General features: G+C 44.0%; 1 protein-coding gene across 1 annotated transcript in view; it reads right to left on the bottom strand.

The window, feature by feature from the left end:
* Nucleotides 1-21,456, bottom strand: part of RYR2 (ryanodine receptor 2) — a 2,714,825-nt gene that overhangs the window by 900,312 nt on the left and 1,793,057 nt on the right. Inside the window, exons 53-54 of the mRNA XM_069234403.1 lie at nucleotides 21,321-21,399; nucleotides 12,466-12,555 (exon numbers count right to left, since the gene is read on the bottom strand). Of these exons, the coding sequence (XP_069090504.1) occupies nucleotides 12,466-12,555; nucleotides 21,321-21,399 (169 nt within the window). The remainder of the gene's footprint in view (nucleotides 1-12,465; nucleotides 12,556-21,320; nucleotides 21,400-21,456) is intronic.

The following is a 21,456-nucleotide window of genomic DNA, read 5'->3' as shown; positions in this document are numbered from 1 at the left end:
GATACAGGAGTGCCAGAAAGAGTTTAGGGCAATTGCTTATATCAAGTTTAATCTTCAGAGTGAAGCCAGTCAGGTAAAATACTATGACATTTCTGGGCACTGAGTAATGGTGTTGGCTATTCAGAATACCTAAAAAGATGACATCTCCAAAGCATAAATGCTTTCTGTTAACAGTTTTATGTCTGCAGGCTGGAAGCCACAATGAACGCGTTCCTTGAATTTTACACTAAACTTCGTAGGTCAAAAGATAAATCCGATCAGGACATATTCAGTGACTTTATTGAGGATTTGGATCAGTCACACGTAGAGCAAGTAGGAGGCTTTATAAATATGAACAACCTCTGCTGAATTAGTCCTAGCATTGGTTTGATTTCAACAATTTAAAGTCATTGGTCCGGACTGCAAACCCTTTTCTGATCAGTCAACTCATTTAGTTTTCAATATTCTAAATTATGTTTGGCACTTAGGAGTCTTGTCTATATCCTGGGGAAGGCAGCAATTAGTATTTTTTTATATTAAAAAAAACAAATAAATATAAAAACCCCACTCATATTGGCTCCTACTGGTCCATTTCAATGCTGAATTGCTACGCCAAGATCTTTGCAAAGATATTGGTGATTAAGCTGGCTGAAGTGCTGGGCCACATTAAACACTCTAAACAACACATTTTTATTTTGTGGTGGAAGATGAGGAATAACACAGACAAGCTCCTGAGATATATATATAAATCGTGCATGTGCATACAATTAGTCACCGCAGAGAAGTTGTTCCATTATGTGATAGGGGCTACTGTTGGGCTGTTCTCAGAACTTTCAATTTTCCACCAAGATTTTAGGGTCAATAACAGCCATGTATTGCAGATTCTAACTCTTCTACTTTCTCATACCACAAAGTCATTACCCTCTTTTATGGCTCAAAGTGCCATCCACCAGGCATGTCTCTTTCTACCCTGTTCTTTACTCTCTACTTAGCACCAGGAGCCCAGAGTTTCAAAAGTATTTCCTCTATTACATGTCTTGAGCACGGAAAATAATATCTTAAGCTACAGCTTTACATTGATTACTTGCTAGTTATATCAGCTAAATTCAAGGTGCTTTCTGTTATAATGCTAGATCTGGAGACATTTGAAGTTTTGACCAGCACTAAAGCTAACCTGGGGATAAGGTAAGTGCGGCCTTAGAATATGGGCAAAATAGAACCTGGTCAGAAAACCACCACACTCAAGGTCAGGTATTAATGAACAAGTTACTTACCTTCAGTAACACATTGGGGGTTATTCTAACTTTGGAGGAGTGTTAATCCGTCCCAAAAGTGACGGTAAAGTGACGGATATACTACCAGCCGTATTACGAGTTCCATAGGATATAATGGACTCGTAATACGGCTGGTGGTAAATCCATCACTTTTCCGTCACTTTTGGGACGGATTAACACCTCCTCCAAAGTTAGAATAACCCCCATTATCTGGTAGAGACTATGGGGGTTATTCTAACTTTGGAGGAGGTGTTAATCCGTCCCAAAAGTGACGGAAAAGTGACGGATTTACCACCAGCCGTATTACGAGTCCATTATATCCTATGGAACTCGTAATACGGCTGGTGGTATATCCGTCACTTTACCGTCACTTTTGGGACGGATTAACACTCCTCCAAAGTTAGAATAACCCCCTATATCTAGATGCAGATTCCTTACCTTTTAGTTTCCTAGGCGTCAGACTGGATCCAGAAGATTTCTTCTTGAGCAGTACACCTGTGTGCCATCAGTGGGCTTGTTTAGTACTGGGCATCGGCATAGTTGGTGCTGGATGTGATGTCGTGGTCACCTATACAGGTGCCACCCAGGTGTGCAGAAGTTAGTTACTTTTCATAACTTTACACGCCGGAACACAGGACCATGAAGCAAACTGACAAATGTGTGTCCAAACTAGGGCCCTGAAAGGGAACATACGAACCCTAGAAATCTGTCCGCAGAGCGGGTAGGCATGGGTGGGTCTGTAGGGAATCTGAAACTAGATATAGACCCTAACAGATAATGCATTACCGAAGGTAAGTACCTTGTTCGTATGACAGAGATTTCTAGCTGCAGATTCCTTACCTTTGAATAGATGCCAAAGCCATAACAACCTGGAGGTGGGCTGTGGACAAACATTCTACACTAAGAAGTCCTACAGGACTGAACGGGTAAAATGCCCGTCCCTGCAGACATGACTGTCCAGGCAGTAGTGTTTGACAAACATTTGTATTGATGCTCACGTTACTGCCTGACAGATGTCCAGAACTGGGGCTGCAGTACTAATGCTGTGGTTGCAGCTTTTCCCCTGTGAGAACTGGCCCTTTGGGGGTGGCTGCTTTTAAGCCAGGGCATATCAGATCTTGATACAGAGAACGACCCAGGGTAAAATGCTTCATTTCTGTACTGCCCAACCTTATTGGTTCCTACATAGCTAACGAAGAGTGGGTCATCCACCTGGAACTCTTTTGTGCGGTCAAAGTAGAACAACAACGCTCTTTTTGGGTCCAGACGGTGGAGTTGCCTCTTCTCTAGAGGGATATGGCAGGGTGACAGATTATCCAAGATGAAATGAGGTCACCACTTAGGGCAAAAGGGAGGTCCTGGTGCAACACACCACTTTGTCTGGGAACACAGAGAGATAAGGAGGCTTGGATGATAAAGCATGCATCTCACTCACCCTTCACATGTGCAAGCCCTTTGAGAAACCTATTTGCAATAGGGAACTTAAATAAAGAGGGTTCGTCTGGCAGCCACAGAAAGGCAGAGAGAGCACATAGCCCTTATGAGTGTCCAGAGCAGAGCCCTGCTGGGCAACAGTAAGGATAAAGAGAAGAATATCAGAGAGAGAGGCAGAAGGAGGATCGATAGACTTTTCTGTACAATATTTCACAATTTTTTGCCATTGGTAGGCATATACTATCTTGGTGGAGGAACGCTTGGCTGCCAGAATAACAGACTTCCGGAAGAAGGTCAATAGTTATCAACTGTCGTCACTCAAGGAGGTGGAGAGTTGACAGGTTCGGGTGGAGAAACCTCCCCTGCTGATGCGACAAAGGTGCTGCCTGATTGATGCTCAACTTCAGAACCTCGGGATACCAGAGTCTCCCTGCCCAGTCCAGAGTCAGAAAAATTACTTGGGCCTGGTCATTCCTGAACTTCTTGAGAACTCTGGGCAGAAGTGGTATGAGTGGAAAGGTCCCCAGTATGTCTGGAGATGGCAGCCTGGGGGGAGCCCACCTTCAGAAGGCAGTCGTCAGGTGCAACGGATGAAAACCCTGATCTGCACAGATGAGCTGCAACCACTGCTATCCCCTTGACGGGCACTGGTAAGGCCAAAGGGGAGCACGCTGAACTAAAAGTGCTCGTGGCCTACCTTGAATCGCAGGTAACATGTGTGGTCTGGCGGCAGGCAGGTTAGGAATGTAGAAATATGCATCCTTATTGGGAATCAGAAAGTAGACGGAATAACAACCACTACCTACTTCTGACAATGGAACCCTATATCTATAGCTTACTTGGCCAAGAAAGCCGTAACTTCCTCTCTGAGCAAAGACAGATGATCCTCCATCAGCCGTTCTTGTGTTGGTGGTATAGGTGGAGGGAAAGATTGGAAATGGAGGGAGTTGTCCCTCTGAAAGATCTGCAAGACCCATTAATTTGATGTAATGGACTGCCAGTGGAGAAGATGATGTTGGAGACTCCCTCCAACTGGGAACCCATGGTCTTGCAGAACACAATTAGGAGGGCTTAAAGTTTGCAGCTGCTGGGAAAGGAGGGAGAAGGGGATGGGAGGGGTGTTGGCAGACAACCTCTAGCTACCTGACCCTTGGGTTCGGATTGCACAGCATCCATGTCGCCAGATAGCTTGGGGAGCTTGACCAGGACAGTGGCTGGCATAGGGTTGACGCAGTGACATGCTGTTGGAAAATGGCCCTCTCTAAATGGGTCACCCCAAACGTTTTGCCTTCCTCCTCTTTTTCTTACCTCATTTTTGTTGGCTTTAGGGCTCTGGACACTTTACCACTGCTAACCAGTGCTGAAGTGGATGTGCTTGCACCCTAAAAACATGGTAACATTGACTCATACCCAATTGGCATATTTAATTTACTTGTAAGACCCTAGTAAAGAGCACTACATGTGTCCAGGGCCTCTAAATTAAATGCTACTAGTGGGTCTGCAGCACTGATTGTGTCACCCACATAAGTAGTCCCTTAACCATGTTTCAGGCCTGCTATTGCAAGGCCTGTGTGTGCAGTTTCACTGCCACTTCGACTTAGCATTTAAAACTACTTGCCAAGACTTAAACTCAACTTTTTCAACGTATAAGTCAACCCTAAGGTAGGCCCTAGGTAACCCATAGGGCAGGGTGCTATGTTAGTAAAAGGCAGGACATGCACTTATGTGTTTTACATGTCCTGGCAGTGAAAAACTCACAGATTTGTCTTCCCCTACTGTGAGGCCCTCTCCTATCACAGACTAGCATTAGAACTGCCCTCATATACCTTTAAGTGGCAGATTCTGATCTGAAAGGAGTAGCCCTGTTATGTTCAGTATGGCCAGAATTGTAATAGAAAATCCTGCTTACTGGTGAAGTTGGATTTAATATTACTATTTCAGAAATGCCACTTTTAGAAAGTGGGCATTTCTCTGCACTTACTGCCATCTGTGCCTTACAGTCTGTCTCCAATACACGTCCGGCTTGGGCTGCTCTCCTTGTGCATTCCACCCAGACAGCCATAAGCACAGGACACTTAGGCCCTCAGCCGCCCGCCAAGATCGGACCGCCGGGCGGCCGCCAATGCAGCCGCACCCCCGCCACAGCCATTTGGAGATCTCCGCTGGGCCGGCGGGGATCTCGGCCACAACACAGGAGCTGGTTCCAAATGGAGCCGGCGGTGTTGCGGCCATGCAAGCTACCAGAGGATGAGCACAGTATAATTTGGGTTGTGTTGTGACTCACCCTGACTAGGACTACGGTCCCTGCTTACTTGGACAGGGTGAATACCTCTGCGAACTAAAGACACAATTTCCAACACATGCTCCTTCCGTAGCCACAAAAAGAATGAAAGGCAGACTAGGGGGGAAGTATCACTGAGAGGCCCATGGACTTGGTCGTAGCCCACGAGTCATTGAAGCACTCCAGCGCCAAGTCTGCTCTCTCTCCGAAGAGATGAGTCCCGTCAAAGGGCATATCCATGAGGTTAGCCTGGCCACCACAAAAACCCAGATGTTCTCATTCAGCCTGGCGCCTCAAGGCCACTGACGACGAAACCACTCTGACCATCGAATCAGCTGTGTCCAAACCACACCTGATGGTAAACTTTACTGCATCTCTCCCATCTTCCACTGCTTGGGAGAGAATGGTCCGGGCCTCCTCTGGGACCTGTGGTAGTACTTGCGCAACCATATTCCACAATGTGTGGGAATAACGGCCCAAAAGGCATGTGGTGTTCACCGACTGTAATGCTAGGCCAGCTGAAGAAAACATCTTATGCCCAAGAGTGTCCAGCCTCTTGGTTTCCCTGTGTGGAGGAGCGGCAGGGAATGTTCCATGGGAGGTTGAGGCTTGGACTACCAAGCTCTCAGAAGTGGGGTGTTGGGTGAGGAAACTAAGATCAACTGGGACAGGACAATTGGGGGCAATTGTCTTGTTCACAGTAGCCCCAGTGCTAGGCTTGGACCGTTTCCAGCAGGACATGAGTCAGTGCTTCATTGAAGGGCAACAGGGTTTGGACAAGGAAGCCCAAGGCTGAAGCACTTCCATCAAGAGGTTAGTCTTGACTGCCACTGTCAAGGACCTCCGCTGCCCTTTTCACCACCATTGCACACAATGCCCCCTCCTCTGTAGCCATGGTGCGGGGAGAGAGCAAGTCAGTATCTAGAATTGTGTCCAGTCCACTGGTATCTCCTAATTCATAATACAAATCCAAATTATCATTAGGGGTGTGTAACTGGTATTCCAAAGGGAACCCTCCCACTCGTTCCCCATGTCTGGCTGGTCCAAAAAATGCTCAGGCAATGACTTAAAGCCACTGGGCCCTGTCAGTGCCAGAATCGGCATTGATCAATGCTGTTCCAACCCAGAGTCTTTGGGGATGAGAATCAGGCTGATGCTACTGCTAGGTGATGGTGGCACTGAGAGCATTGGGATAGGTGCCAGAGATGGTCAATCTGGATCTGAGATTGGATCCATGAGACCCCATCGAAACCGAGGCCGGAGCTGATTGGAGCAGATCCTGATGGGGTCTCCTCTGACCCTCCAGAGCCCGAAGGCGTTCCGGAGTGGTCGGCCTGCTGAAATATGCAGCACATGGACCCATAAAGGTCCTTTACTTAAGCAGGGATTGTTCTGGCTCCTGGAAACGGAGGTGAGGCAAGGATTCGGTCCTGGCAACGGCTCCGCAGAACCGTGTCAGGAACGCCAATGTCCCTCACTCATTGAATTGGCCAATGCAGGAAGTGCAGTGGAAGACCATTTCACTTCTTTTTCTTTTTTTGCCTCTTCCCCGAGTCTCAATCGGAAAGTCATGGTAGCTGGAGTCAACCACCAGGCTGCATGCAGCTTTAAGGACCGCTCCCTCAATGATTTCAGTGTCAATGCCCAGCAGTGCGAGCACAACTTTGTGTCGTGGTTTGCTCAAGACACCATAAGCACACCAAATGCGGGTCTGTTACTGACATGCGCAGTGACAGGCACCACACAGCTTATAGCTTACCTTCCTTGATTCAACAAAATGCCAAAAAAAGACAGGAGGGGTAGTTCTTCTCTGGATCAGGGCTAACTGGTGCGGGGAGAAAAGAGCTGACGTCCGCACATATGGGTGGTACCTACATAGGTGACTGCGACGTCACATCCAGTGCCAATGACAATGACCCATGCAACCGAACAGAGCCACCCACCAGAACCAGGTGTACTGCTCACACAAAAATCTTCCAGATCCATTCTGACACCTGGGAAATTCAAAGGTAAGGAATCTGTAGATAAGTCTCTATCAGATATGTACTTTGCAGAGGTTTCATTTTATTGAGACCTAGGACCGGGATTACATTTTCTTCAAAAATCATTAACATTTGGCAGTTCCTTTCTGAGGTAATTCCAAAAAACAGTTTCTCTTCCACCATCTTCTTTTCCTGATTGACAGTTTTGTCTGTGACAATCATGATATCCATATCCCTTTGAAGAAGCTGCGATGCCCATTCCTTATGGTCAGATTGTTCCAGATTCATTTTAAAAGATAGTTTTAGGCCATAAACTTGATAACAATGCAGTATAGTTTTGCCCCTCAAAAATGCTCCCCCAATGCTGCTGGTTTGCAATATCTTTCACTTTTTTCTATCCTCTTTCCCATGTTGGTTTTCATCATTAATGTGGATCAACCTACTTTTCTTAACAAATATTCACCTCAAAGTTCTGAAGAGATTGAGTGTAACAAGTATGGGGAAGGAAATGTGGAGATCCCTGATTTTTGAGATCATACCCATGACAATAGTCCTTTTTAAAACAGCGGCTGCTTTTAGGTCATTAAGTGGTTACAGTGCATCAGTGATTTCTTCCCATCTATACACAAACCAGGTCTTTATTCTCACTGTGGATATGGAGACAGAACTATTACAGCCAACTGATTTTTTATTGAAACTGCTATGTTTTACAAGAAATGTTCTGAGTGTCAGGAATTCAGCACTATAAGGTGCTTAGCTAAACAGTAAAGGTAGAGGGTAATTATACCTGTCAGCCTTAGAGTGGTCTTCCCCAACTTTTTGCCTCACTCCTTAGGACTTTGTGCACTTTACCACTGCTAACCCCAGTGCTGAAGTGTCTGTGTTTTCTCTTTTAAAATTGGTGACATTTGCTCACACCTAATTAGCACATTTAATTTACTCTTAAGGCCTTATTAAAGTAGTAACACATGCACACAGAGCTTGTAAATTAAAGGCTACCAATAGCCTTGACCGTGACTGACAGCACCACCAAATTGAGTAACCTTTTAAATTGGTTCCAGGCCTGCCATTGAAGCATGTGTATGCAGTTTAAACCGCCATTTCGACCTGGCAAAGTAAACATTTTGCCAGGCTCAAACCTTCCTTTGTAATACATACATGTCACCCCTAGGGTATGCCCTAAACAGCCCAGAGGGCAGGGTGCAGTGTAATACAAATTGTACGTGTACTTTAACATGCCCTGGTAGTGAACAACTCTTACATTTGTTTTTCTCTACTGCAAGGCCTATCTCCTCAATAGGATAACACTGGGTTTCCTTATTACATTTAATACGTGGTAACTTTCAGTTTGGGGCAGGTAGAAATTTCAAGTTTGATGTCGAAAGAATTGCAATTTAGAGCCCTCTTTAATTGTAAAGGTGGATTCTAAGTCACAATTCTTAAATTGCTACTTTTAGAAAGTTGCAAAAACAACAGATGATGGGCAGAATGCAGAACAAATAAAACATTAACCCACAATGCACAGATCTGGATTTAATCCATCAGCTATTTTGCTTATCATGCCATTCCAGTTTGGACCCAGCCATATGCAAATCAGTCTTGACCCTGTTCCCCAAGGGAACAGTTTAGCCCAAACTGCAAGGCCAGGTCCTCCCTGGACCAGAAACAAGCATCCTGGGACCAGTATCAGGATATCATCCTTCATCAGCCAGGCTAGCTTGAATCAGGTGGCATAGCAAGCACAAGACCCACATTTGGGCATACCGTTCCCATGTAGGGCGACAAATGCAAAAACAACATATGATGGACGGAATGCAGAACACTTTAAACATTCAACCCCAGTCACAGATCTGGGTTTAATCCATCAGTTCTTTTGCTTGCCATGCCATTCCAGTTTGGACCCAGCCATATGCAAATCAGTCTTGACCCTATTCCCCATGGGAACAGTCCAGCCCCAACTGCCAGGCCAGTTGGCATTTTCTTGTTGTAACTATTTGGTGGCTGCTGCCTGTATCCTGGGTCACATGACTAGTTCTAACTAGCAATTCGTCTTTGTGTATTGCTCCCAGACAGTGAGGCACAGGTGAATGGTAGCTGGCAGGATAGGCTGTCTCTGACTTGATGAGATGGAGAAGCTGTCACCTGGCACACTTGCACATCACAAAGGCTCTGTCCAGCACACTCACAAAGGGTTTTGACACTAGTCTATTGTGTCCACTGGCAAGCTGGGACCAATACAGTGAGGCAGGAAATTTCAACCACTTCTGAGAGGGAAACCTCCAGAATCTTATCCTACTTCAAAGTGGGTACCAAGTACATATAATGGATCCTGCTGACCTGCTATCTAAGTGAAAAGGACTAGACCTGCATCTTGATCCCTGGAGCACCAGAGTGACTCCAAGGGCTACATGGCTAGCCTCCTGATCATAGCGCTAGTGTCAGAAAAGTCTCCAACCATCTCGAAACAAGCACCTGGACTCAACTTGCTGTGAGTCTTCCCCTTCAAGGGATGCCACTCAAGTTTTTGACCCTGGGAAGTGAACCCGAAGGTGCTCTGCTTGCCCATCTGTGGTCCTGTGAGCAGAACTGGTGTAGCATGATGTATCTTCTCACAGTTGCTTCTGAACTGCCTCAGTGTGATGCATCACCTTGCATCGTGGCCTGGAGCCTCCTTGGAACCATCACTGCATGACACATCCTCAACGCAGGCCGTTGCATCGCAAGCCCCTCATCAATGGCATCCTTGACAATGACACAGGAACCCCCATAGCAGCCCTGCAGCTTCTTCAGAACAGCTGGTGTGCAATGTATCTTTGACACAGGACTTTGCAACTCAAGCTCCTCACCAATAGCATCCTTGCTGATGATGCAGGACTCCGCATTGCAGCCACGCAGCTTCCTCTTAACTGCAGCTGTGAAGCAGATCCTCAACACAGGTGCTTGCAATGATCTGCAAATCCGTATTTCAGGTATTTTGGTCTGCAGGCCTTACTTGGTCCCGTATCCGGCCTGCACTCTACTGTGGTTGGCCTGAACTTGTGACTTTGTCCCGGTCCAGCCTGACCAGATAACCACAGTTAGTGCTTTGTGCTTCTAGGAGCTATTTCGGTTAAATCTTTAAGATTGCATATCTCCAGTTTTACTGATTGTGTTTTGTGGTTTTGGAGTCAAATAATTAATTATGTTTTTTTCTATATTTCAAAATTGCTGTGGGATATTTCTTGTGCTGTGTAGTCACCTAATCACTGTTTGGAGTGCTGCAAAAATATTTTGCACATTGCCTCAAAGTTAATCCTGACTACTTTCTGCCAAGTTACCAGAGAGTTAAACACAGGTTAGTTTGGGGTTTGCTTATGATGTCACCTTCCCATAAATTGCGGCTGCTGCTTGAGTAAGCTTTCATCCTCCTCAACCAGTGACCCAATTTCCAACATTCTTCATGTATGGATGCACAACATGTGACTTCAGGGATGTAAACAATTCTGATATGTTTCGGGTATGCCTCTAAAAATTAAGGTTATGTGAAAAAACTGGATTATCAAATGAACTATCTTATGAGTGGGAAGGTAACACTAACAATCTCATTATGAGTTTCCTCTTAACTATAAAGGAGATACCAGGATTGGAATCAATGATTCTCACCAGTATGTCCCAGTAACTTAATGGGGATTACAAGCCAAAGGCCCTGGAAAGGGGAATAACCTGCAGGCCAGAAATTACCAGGTCCTTTCACAAAGGTCCTGATTCCAGGGAGTGATTTGGCAAGGGGCCAATTTGATTAGGGTGGGTTAGACTGAGGCTATCTGTGGGCATGCTAGGCTGTGGCCTAGCTATAATGGTGCATTGTCTGCTCCCCTCATGATGCTTGAGGGGGTCGATTGGAGCCAGGCTGTGCCTCTCCAAGAGGCTCTTGCACCTCTTCAGCCGTGAACTTACTGGGTACAAAACCACAACTGGTAAAACCAGATCAGGTATTTCTGGACACATCTATTTTGGGTCTAGAAACACTGGACCACTCATAGGTGCCTAGAATGGCGTCCACAGTGCATTTACAGCTCCTAATAAGGGCCTGCTGGAAGTTCTGGTACAAGCCGGGATACATGTCACAACAATGACATTAGAACAATATTATCAAATACAGATTTTTATTTCTTTCAGTTGGAGGAGACTGATAGCAGACAGTCTTTAGAAAGTGTGGCACCACATGTTTTTTCCTTGGAGGAAGACATTTTGGTAGTCTTAACTTATTCATTGGTAGGCACATTGGGAAGACTAAAGTAGAACATAAGAAAGATGATTAATATATTGACATTTTTTAAATATATGTCTCAGCTGTGCCCAGGCAAACCTGGTGGATAGCATGACTTCATCTTTTTCCATGGATTACAGCTTGGGCTAAATAAGCAGAAACACTATAGACTCTTCAGATAAGAGATTTTACAAGCTAACGTATTACCCAATTGGTGATAGGAGAACAAGAAAATATTTAAAATGAAAAAGCACCTTGTTAACCTATGAGATTATGAGGTAGGGTCAGACATGTGTAAGATAGCTCAGCAATGTGAACACTGGGTTAATATATGTGTGTGTCCTAAAGGCTGCAGGTTTAAATCCCATCAAGTTTGACTCCCTTTTAAAATCCCTCCAAGTTCAGTACAATGAGTACCAAGTAGGAGTGGGTAACAATAATTGTATCTGAATAGTCTATTAAAAGTGCTTTGGATAAAAGAGCTATTTAAAGAGCAGACAGTGATTACTACAATTAATATATGGATTAGATTACAGGGGCAGTGCAACACAGCCCTTATCTTGGTTCTGCACTATCCATTGCCGTTAGGGATGCTTAAGGAGGTACAGTAACCAAACATTATATTATCATGTTGGGGCATATGCTATAGCAACACAAAAGGGTGATGGACGGAGTGCTGAAACTTTTCAAACACTCACCCCAGTCACAAATCTGGATTTATTTCATCATTCATTTGCTCACCATGCCACCCCAGTTTGGGCCCAGCCATATGCAAATCAGTCTTGACCCTGTTCCCCATGACATTAGTCCAGTTCGATCTGCCAGACCAGATCCTCCCTGGACTGGAAGCAAGTATCCTGGGATCAGTTTCAGAGTATCACCCCTCATCAGACAGGCTAGCATAAATCCAGTGGCACAGTGAGCAAGGGACCACATCTGGGCATACCCTGGCCACTTAAGGCGACTTTAGCAACACAAAAGGTTGATGGCTGAGTGCTGAAACTTTTCAAACGCTCACCCCCAATCACAGATATGGGTTTAATCCATCATTCTTTTTCTCACCATGCCACCCCTGGTTGGCCCCAGCATTATGCAAATCAGTCTTGACACTGTTATACACATGAACCCTCATTGTAAAGAAGTTCGTACCAACAGAAGGGTTATCTCGGTGCATGTTGTAATACTGATGAAATATGTTATGCTATTGGGAAATAGAATACACCAAAATACATACATAAAAGTTCACCAAAAGCAAAAATACCTTACCTTATCAGAGAGCAGTTTGTATGGTTTCAGTAACAAATGAACCTTTGAAGACTCTGAATATATTTCACCATACATCCAACCATTTGCTAGCTGTACAGTGGGAGAAGCGGAGGAAAAGACTTGTGAGTGACAGTTTCTTTCTGCATGATTAGGAAGTTGGCAGTTATGAATATGTTTACTGTGTGCACTCAATTGCCACAGAACCACAGCGTAATTGTCTATCGTTTGGCATTGTAAATCAAATCAACATGGGTGACAGGCTCTTTGATATCAGCCCTGAGTGAGAGAGGCTTCTACATACTTTTTTATGATGAGCCCAGAATGTTTAAATCAGATGCATGTACCTTTATCAGAGAAATGTCTCAATGAAATGCCCAAAGATGCTTCTATTACATACCATGAATGTACATTTTACAGAACCTAACTGTTTCTGTTTGCAATTGTTATGTAATAAATGATGAGAGACCCCCATCAAGAACAGGCAATTAGAACAATTCCTAACTAAATTATATGTCCCATCCCCTATTAATCTATGCGTTACCATTGTTTGAATCTAAGGCCCATATTTATACTTTTTTGGTGCTGCACTTACGCCATTTTTTTACTCAAAAGTGGCGCAAACTTATAAAATACCTTTTGCGTAAAAAAGTGACGCAAATCTGGAGCTAAAAAGGTATAAATATGGGCCTAATAGTGCCCCCCATCGATACAATAGATCAACGCCTGTGCAGCAGTCATCAGATGAGACTGATCTGGTATATAAATGGCAGAGGTTACGCTGGACAGAGTGATGTTAGTGAGATAAACAGGACAGAGCTACAGGCACTTATAGATGGTTCTAAAGACAGGATGGATCACACTGTTGACTCTTTAATGGTGTCATGCCAATAACCATACACATTAAAAGTGATTACTATCATCATAAAGACTTTGCGAGAGCTGAAAATGAATGTTTATTTTACTGGATCCATCTAGTTTGGTTCATGTGCAATAAACTGGCATAGAACTATCTTCGAGTAGGAATTCTGAAGAGGGCTAAAGAGAGAATGAGGCTCTTATGAAAGAGAAAATCGAGCTTCAGTGTTGTGGGATTTCTTGTGCTTAACATGTCTTAGATTTACAGAGTTCATCTCCATATTTAAAACTAAGTTATCCAACCCACTTTAGGAAAGATCATCATCATATTGAGACATTATGATTTCTTCTTCAATTCATTATTGTCAAAATAAGCTGTCCATGCCTACATCTCACAATAAGACATTCTTTTTCTCTTTCAGTATGTTAGTTACTACTCCAAGCTGAATACTCTGCCAGGCCATCATTGTAGTTTTTTAAATGGCTGCCTTTTTCTGGGTTAATCACTTTCGTAGTAATACACTGCTCTGTATTTGAGAAGTTCCACTACCTATTTGTTTTTCACAATAGAAATAGTTGAGTCCTCCCTTATGATGTCTCCAGGGTGGAATACATGTTCCAAATCAGTAGCTCACCTAAGGAAAGCTCTCTCCAGGGCTTTTAGAAGGACAGATACCATCTAGTTGAAAACTCCAATGGACAGCCAGGGCAAAAACAAATATCCACCAGGAAATGCATAGTATGAAATAATCTAGGCCTAGAATTTGAATACTACTTCTCATAAAAATGCTCAGTGGTGTGCACAGGAATTTTCAATTATTCTGTGTATTACCAGGATCAGTCTGGCCCTCTCTGTTCCAACCCTTGTGACAATCATGGACAAATACGATAACTGTAAGACTATGCCAATGTAAGACTATGTCCTCTTTAGTAGAGTGTGAATGTAGACTCCTGGCTTGAAAACGTTTAGTCGTGGAGCAGACGGCTGATAGAAAAGCATTATCTAAAGAGGGAAAGAGGTCCATTCATTGTCAGAACAGGTTCAGCAGTAGATAGAATGCGTGAGGTGATGGGTAATTCCTGTGTGGCCTTTGTAGGCTACAGGAATATGCTTCCTGCTCACTAAACATAGATCAAATGATGGTTCATGCAGGACTTGGGAATGGGTATAACCACATAGGGCCTGATTTGCAAAGGTAAACTTACACATTTGTGTAAGTTTATGCTTTTTCAGTATTCACAAAACTTCATTTTAATAGTATGTTTGTGAGTGTGGAAACTTTACAGTCGCTGTGGAAAACTCTGCACATAAAAAGGCAGGCCTATCTTTTTATGTGCAGAGTTCTACGCCCTAACTGAGGAGTCTCTGCACTTGTAAACGTACTATTGAAATGCAGTTTTGAGAATGCTAAAAAAGTGTAAACTTATGCAAATGTGTATGTTTACCTTTGTGATTTATGATTAAGTCACCATGCTGGTGGTCCTAGCCAGTACTACATAACACCCATTAGACTTAAAAGTCATTTTCTCAAAAGCAAAAATAGAATTGAGATCAATCACCTTCTACAGGCTGGAAGAGCACAGGATTAGGAAACAGAACAGTCATAAAAATTGCTACTGCTTTGAGAAAGTCAGGACCAATTGCAGCTATTTACAACCATAGGACACCAAAAGCCTCTCGGAGCTTCAATGCTTGTTCTTTAGGTAGCAAAGGCTGAAGAAAAGTGTCACCAACAACTGAAGGTCCTGGGAAAACATGGACTCAAGTCAATGTGCAGTATATTTGAGATAAAGAACGCTAACTTAAACCAATATCTAATGTGGCTGCAAGGGAGAATCTAAATATATCAAATGATCTTGCACAAAACACAGATCAATGAGTACGTCAGTTATTAAGTTAATGTGGTTGACATGTAGGTGAAGGTCTGGCTTGAGAAAGTAAAGTTCCTGAAATCTTAGTAACACTGGGGACTGGTTACAAACAATATTTAACTCTGGTTTGTCAATGATGAGCCATGATGAGCCTTCAATGAAGAAAAGATTAAGAGAACACAAGAAGCAGGAAGGAGAGCACACTGATGAAGGCAGAAGCAATATGTCCGGCCACCAGATTGATGAGGTGGATTTCTAAAAGAAGGTGCTCTTTCTATAAAAATCCTAAGAGTCTGACTGGTCAATCATGGCAGTAATTTCCAGTTCAGCAAGAATGCAGGGAATTTTCTTTTAGCTTTAAAAGGGATTAAGTTCATTTAAAATATTCCAAGGTATAAGGTGAGAGATTTGCATCATAAAGTAAATGCTTGACCGGAGAGGATTTTCACTATGAAAACTATCCAATAAGGCATTTTGGCAACTGGGCATTCACCCACCATTTGCTTCAGTATAGCATGAACAACTCTCTTTTGTGAACTTGTCTCCTACTACAGATCCTACCCTTAGTGTGTTCTTTCACTGTGAGGTCCAGTGCAGGATACGCTTTCACTAGAAAAGAAAAATTTATATCCATCATATATACAAAAGAGCTACCAACTCTATCTTGTGTAAAAAGGGGTAGTTGCAGTGATAGCTTCGTAAGCCACATTTCTGCATTAGACATATATATACATGCATTGCTACTGCAATGAATGGGAAAATAGAATATAATTACTGAAGCTCATATTCACAAAGATATTTAAAAATCCTAGGACAATACTTAAGATTTTGTTTATAGTACTCCATGAACTTAATCCACGCTCCATCACAATGTTAAATATTTGAGTTAATTAAACAGAGATGTGGCTGTGGCTTACAGCATATTGATGCACTGTGAAACTGCGGAACTTGTTTTCGCACCTCCAGTGTACATCTATATGTTAGACTGTGAATAGCCCCATTTCTGCCCTCAAATGGTACACGTGTAGTTGCATGCAGTGGGGATGTATCCTTGAACAGAAACACATAATGAATGAGCACACCTACAGAAGCGTCATTCCTCAGCTGAAGTAAAAATAAAGTATGCAGAAATAAAACCATGGAGTACAGAAAATGAAAACTGAAACGCAATCAAAGGCTGACAAGTCTCGAGACCAACACTTCAGCTTTTTAAATACATTTTAAGACCAAGATCATTAAGTTTAATAAATGCAGTCTTTCTGTGCGTAATTACGCACCATAGGAATCAATAGGCAGTCACTTTGAAAAATGCATATAAAATCACACAATTATGTTACCGCATTCCACTGTTGCAGGTTGTCGGTGGGCACGCTGTGCCAGCTGGAGAGGCTTGGGCGGTTCCCAATTTCAGCAGGAGCAGCTTCGAAAGTCTCTTGGAGTAGGTGCAGGGCCACTCCTGGGGACCACTTGGAAAAGGGTGGTTCTTGCAGCTTTAAAGGTGGTGCCTGGGGTCCCCTTGTGGTGTCAACGTCACAAAGGGTGAGGGACCCTTGTAGCACCATTGCAGGGCACAGGGCGGCCCAGTGCAAAGCGAGTTGGTGATCCAGGAGCTGTGCCTAAGAGCCCTTTGGAGCTGGCGGTAGGTCTTTTTGAGGGTGGCTCAAAGGACAACAGGTGGGAGGTCCAGGGTGTTCCTGAAGTCCCTTGACTGGGGCTTCCTCCTGCTCTGGTTTCAGCTCTGGGGGAGCTGGTGTTCTTGGAGTCTGAAATCCACCTACCAGTGCTCAGGGTATTGGCACGACTTGGGCACTGGAGGACACAGTGCCACCAAGCTTGGCACACTTGTGTATTGTTGGGTCCAGCTGCAACTTCTGGTTCGGGAGATATTGACCGGTGAGTGAAGTGACCCTCACTGGCTTGTTGGTTCTTTGTTGGTTGTAGAGTGGTACCTCCACTCAGAAGGAAGATCTTTGGCGATTTGTGAAGCCTGAAGGTCCTCTGGGTTTCTTGAGTTCAGGCCAGTGTCCAACTTCTCTGCAGTGGCAATTGTCAAGTCCTGTGTGCAGCTGGCAGGGTTTTGCCTTCTTCTTTGCCCTTTCAAATATAAAGTCTTGGTCTAGGAGTGCCCACTAAATACTGAATTTAGTGTGCATTTTAGGGAAAACCTGGTAGGGTCCAATGGGACACTTACTTTTGAGTGTCTACACCCACTACAGTAACCACTTCCCACGTGAAGGATCACTTTCCTAAACTTCATTGGCTATTTACTCTCCATACAAGATGGAGGAAAATGAAAAAGAGGGTCCACCCCGCAGGCAACAACTTAGGGGTTGTGCATGCCAGGTGAGGCCACTCCTCCTACCCTTGGTTAGGTTTCCTGCCTTTGCTCCCACCAAAAGTGGGGGTTTGCAAAGGGGGATGCCAGCTGCTGCTAGCAGCAGGCGTGGGGGTTGAGTTTCAAGGGTGGTAAGACCTTTGAAGCTCACCACCAGAACAGTGCACATTCCTGAGGGAGGGGTGTTAGCTCCTCCACCCAGGAAGGGTGTTGTCTTACAAACCGGAGAGGCAAGGTTTGTATATTGGCTGCCTGGAGGTGGCAGCTGGATAAGACCAGTCAGCAACCATGCCAGGATAGACTTTTTCAGGGGGCACCTCTAAGGTGGCCCCTGCATACATTTAGGGTTAAATCCAATACTGGCACCAGTTTCATCATTGATACCAAACAACCCAGGGTTCAGAGTGGCCATCATGTAGCTGGGAAACTCGTGTTGACCAGTGGCCAGCACATGTATTAAAATGGCTGCTCTGTTCACTCACTATGTCCCAGATTTGGCAAGGACACAGTGGGAGTACATTGTTCATGCAGCTATGCCCTCACATATAATATGGAGCACCCTGCCTCAGGGATGTAAGGCCTGCATGAGGGGTGTCTTACTCATAGTAAATGCAGTGTATTGTGGACAGGCACACAGGCAGTGTGCCATGTCAAGTTTGTATTTTAGGTTTGCACCAGAACACTCAGCCTGCAATGGTAGTGCTGGGTTCATCTGGATGCATGGCCCTAGAGAGTGCTCAATCAGTGCTGCTGTCCTCATGGGCCTACCCATAGTACCCCATGCCCTGGGCACATAGGTGCCCTCTTACTAGGGACCTATAGTGATAGCTAAGGTTGTATCCAATTGTGCCAATGCATCACAACAGATTTAGGGAAAGTGCTCTGGCCTAGGAAACCTGGGTAGCAGGGGCCCTGGCCACTACAATTTCTAGGATACATCAACATCAGGCAAAAAGTGGGGGGATAACCATGTCAAAAATAGGCCCTTTCTCACAGCTGTAAAAAGCAAGATCAGCCAAATATTGCGTGTTTGTTGTCATGATTTCCATTACATATGAGTACACAAACCCCACATGAAGTTTAAGAAAACCATGCTTAAATATCCCTGAGAAATGATCCAGCAGTGTATGCAGTATACATCTTCTCTTGCAATTGTGGATCAGCACTCATAGTAGACCTCTGAGGACCAGTTACCACCTTTCAAACACTAGGGAAAAAATAAAGCTTATTCTAAGGGAGGCAATGGGTGGGGAACTTAGTAATGGATGGGGGTCGCTCTCCTTTGCTGAAGGAAGAGGGTCCACTGAAAACCCAGGTTCTGTTGTAGACAGCTGATGCTGTTTTCCCAAATTGATTTCTGTGCATACTTGTCCCTCTAATCAGAAATGCTAGGCCTGAAGACTCAGAAGTAGATAAACCAAATGTGTACCTGGTAACTCTTTGTTTTAAAGTAGAACCTCAGAAATAGTTCTGAACAAGAACTCAGACGAAAAGTGAAAGGGTCTGGGCATTTGGTAGGAGAGTCACCCTCTTCCTATGTCTTTAAAGTGCTCCAATGTGACACTTAAAATGGTGTTCTTCAAAGCAGTAGCATAGAGCTTGTAGAATGGGTGCCAAGACATCACTGGAAGCAAGATGATACAGAAGGATAAACAATGTAACCACCCTTCGAATAAAGGCATATTGCACATATCCTTTCTTCCAATAGGTACTTGAAAAATGTGACCAAAGCATCAGACAAGGCATAAACACAGCCATGAAGCCCGGGTATCCACAATGGGGTCTATATCACAAAGTGATCACTGCATGTGGGAATTTAAGTCATGGTCTATGCCACATTTTGGAATGACCGTAATTTTAAATCACTGAAGAAATGGAGCAGCTTTATTTTACCACCTAGTTATAAAAGTTTACTTGTCATGGGAACTTAAAAAATATGGATTGATTTAGTTGGAAATATAGAAGCATTTATTGAAATATCTACAGTAAACAAAAGAACCTCTGCCTTCACCTGGAAGTGATTTTCTGACTTTGAATTCTGAATTCAAAAACATTCACAGAAGTACAACCGGAAAGCTGAACCAGAGGCAAGTTTCCAACCTTACTTCTGGGATGCTCATGTGACATCGCACAGCACGAATCGGATCGTAATGAAGGAGCAGCGGTAGCCACTGCAAATCTCAAAGGGAGGGGTAGGGGAGGAGATGGGGGGGGGGAATAAAAAAATGTAAAATAAACGTACCTTACAGCCGTCTATGTCTCCTGCCACCTTGAGCTCCTCTTCCCTCCATGTGGTGTCCCAGCATTCACTGGGACACCAGCACAGGCTCCCGTCAATCCTAGAACTGTTCTCATACTAAACATAGCTCAGACACAGCCCTGGGGCCTGTGCAGTTTCTCCATCCCGGCTGTTAAACACAGCCGGGCTGGTGAAACCTAAGTGCGCATGTGTTTTTGGCCGGCCTGAGGCGGTTGGCCAAACACACATGCGCACTTAGGTGCACGATCTCCTTTTCCCCCCTCCCACCTCCTGTGGCCCTGCCCCGCCCCTCCCAGTGAAACTATTGTTTTATTTTCCATCTCCTGACTCTTGGCTGGGGGGGGGGATGCTTCTTCACTGTAGCAAAGGAGCCACCCCTGTGAAGGAGTTCTCCATAGTGGAAAACTCCAGACAGGGAAATAGGTTTCCTTCTGCAAATGCACACCTTTTTTCTCAGCAGGGAAAACATTCACTGTGCCACAAGCCTTTCCCTTACAGCCCCACAAAATGTGGAGGTGAGCTCTTCTCACCGTGACAGGATTTTCATCAGTTTATAACTAGAATAAAAATTTTACTGTTTCCCAGGAGGGAAAGGGAAAGAGAGAAGTGAATGCCCATAAATGAACATGTCTCTGGGTGTTCACAAACTTCAAGGTTAACCACACTTTGAAATAACCACTTTCCCATCCTTTGAGTGGGATTTTCAGGAGCAGAAAACGCCACACTAGTGGGAGGGATTTCTGACATACAAGATGGGTTTAGACCTGCCAGGAATCTGTTTGTGAATTTCTGAGGTGACAAAACAGGTAAATTCAGCTCTAAACATATGTTATGACCAAATTCACCTCTATGAATAGGTCTTAATATGTTTTACTAGTAGGACTACGTTGGAAAATTGTCACGCATTTTGAGAAAAAAGTAGATTCTCATGTTTACCCAAATGGGGAAGTTTGTAGACTTCTAATTATTAAAAGGGACCTATGCATTACGGAAAAGACAACTTATGGCGCTTCACACAGTCCTTTCAGCTGATAGCTAAATACATATGATACATAGACTTGGCCAGCTCATACATATTCACTGTATCTGCAAATGACATTGAGGTGGGTTAAGAACACTGCTGGTGAAAGAGGGTCTCCATTACTGCCACGGGTGACTCATTCATAACAACAGAGATTAAATGCACCTTCCACAGGATGCGTATGCTACCAGCAAATTAATTATTTTCCAGGAAATGGACTATAAAATGTAGAAGTGCAGCTTGTTTAATGACTGACGCAGTTTATTACTCTCCGGTGTGGAGAGGAAAAAAGAGGAATGGAGGGGAGGGGAAAGGAGAGCAGGGCCAGGGGAGGGAAAGGAATGGGAGGAAGGATGAGTAGAATCCTTGTCCGCATACTGTGTAAAACCCATGCACTTGCAAGTTATATATTTTCCATTATGTATAATAACAGTTATTTCAACTTCAAGATCATTTGTGCCATTTGTTATTAAGGTATCAACTTTGTTATTATGAATTTTAATTTGGATTACCTTCTCCATTGTCCACTTATCATGGGAATGTTCTGCATATTTATTAATGAAATATTCCAGCTTTTCAGGAATCATAATGCTAAAAAAAAGAAAATAAATGTGTCAGTTAATTTCCATTAGAGTGTAAAGAAACAGG

The sequence above is a fragment of the Pleurodeles waltl genome, chromosome 5 (assembly GCF_031143425.1).
Source record: "Pleurodeles waltl isolate 20211129_DDA chromosome 5, aPleWal1.hap1.20221129, whole genome shotgun sequence".
Lineage (NCBI taxonomy): Eukaryota > Metazoa > Chordata > Amphibia > Caudata > Salamandridae > Pleurodeles > Pleurodeles waltl.
This window is presented reverse-complemented; position numbering and strand designations above follow the sequence as displayed.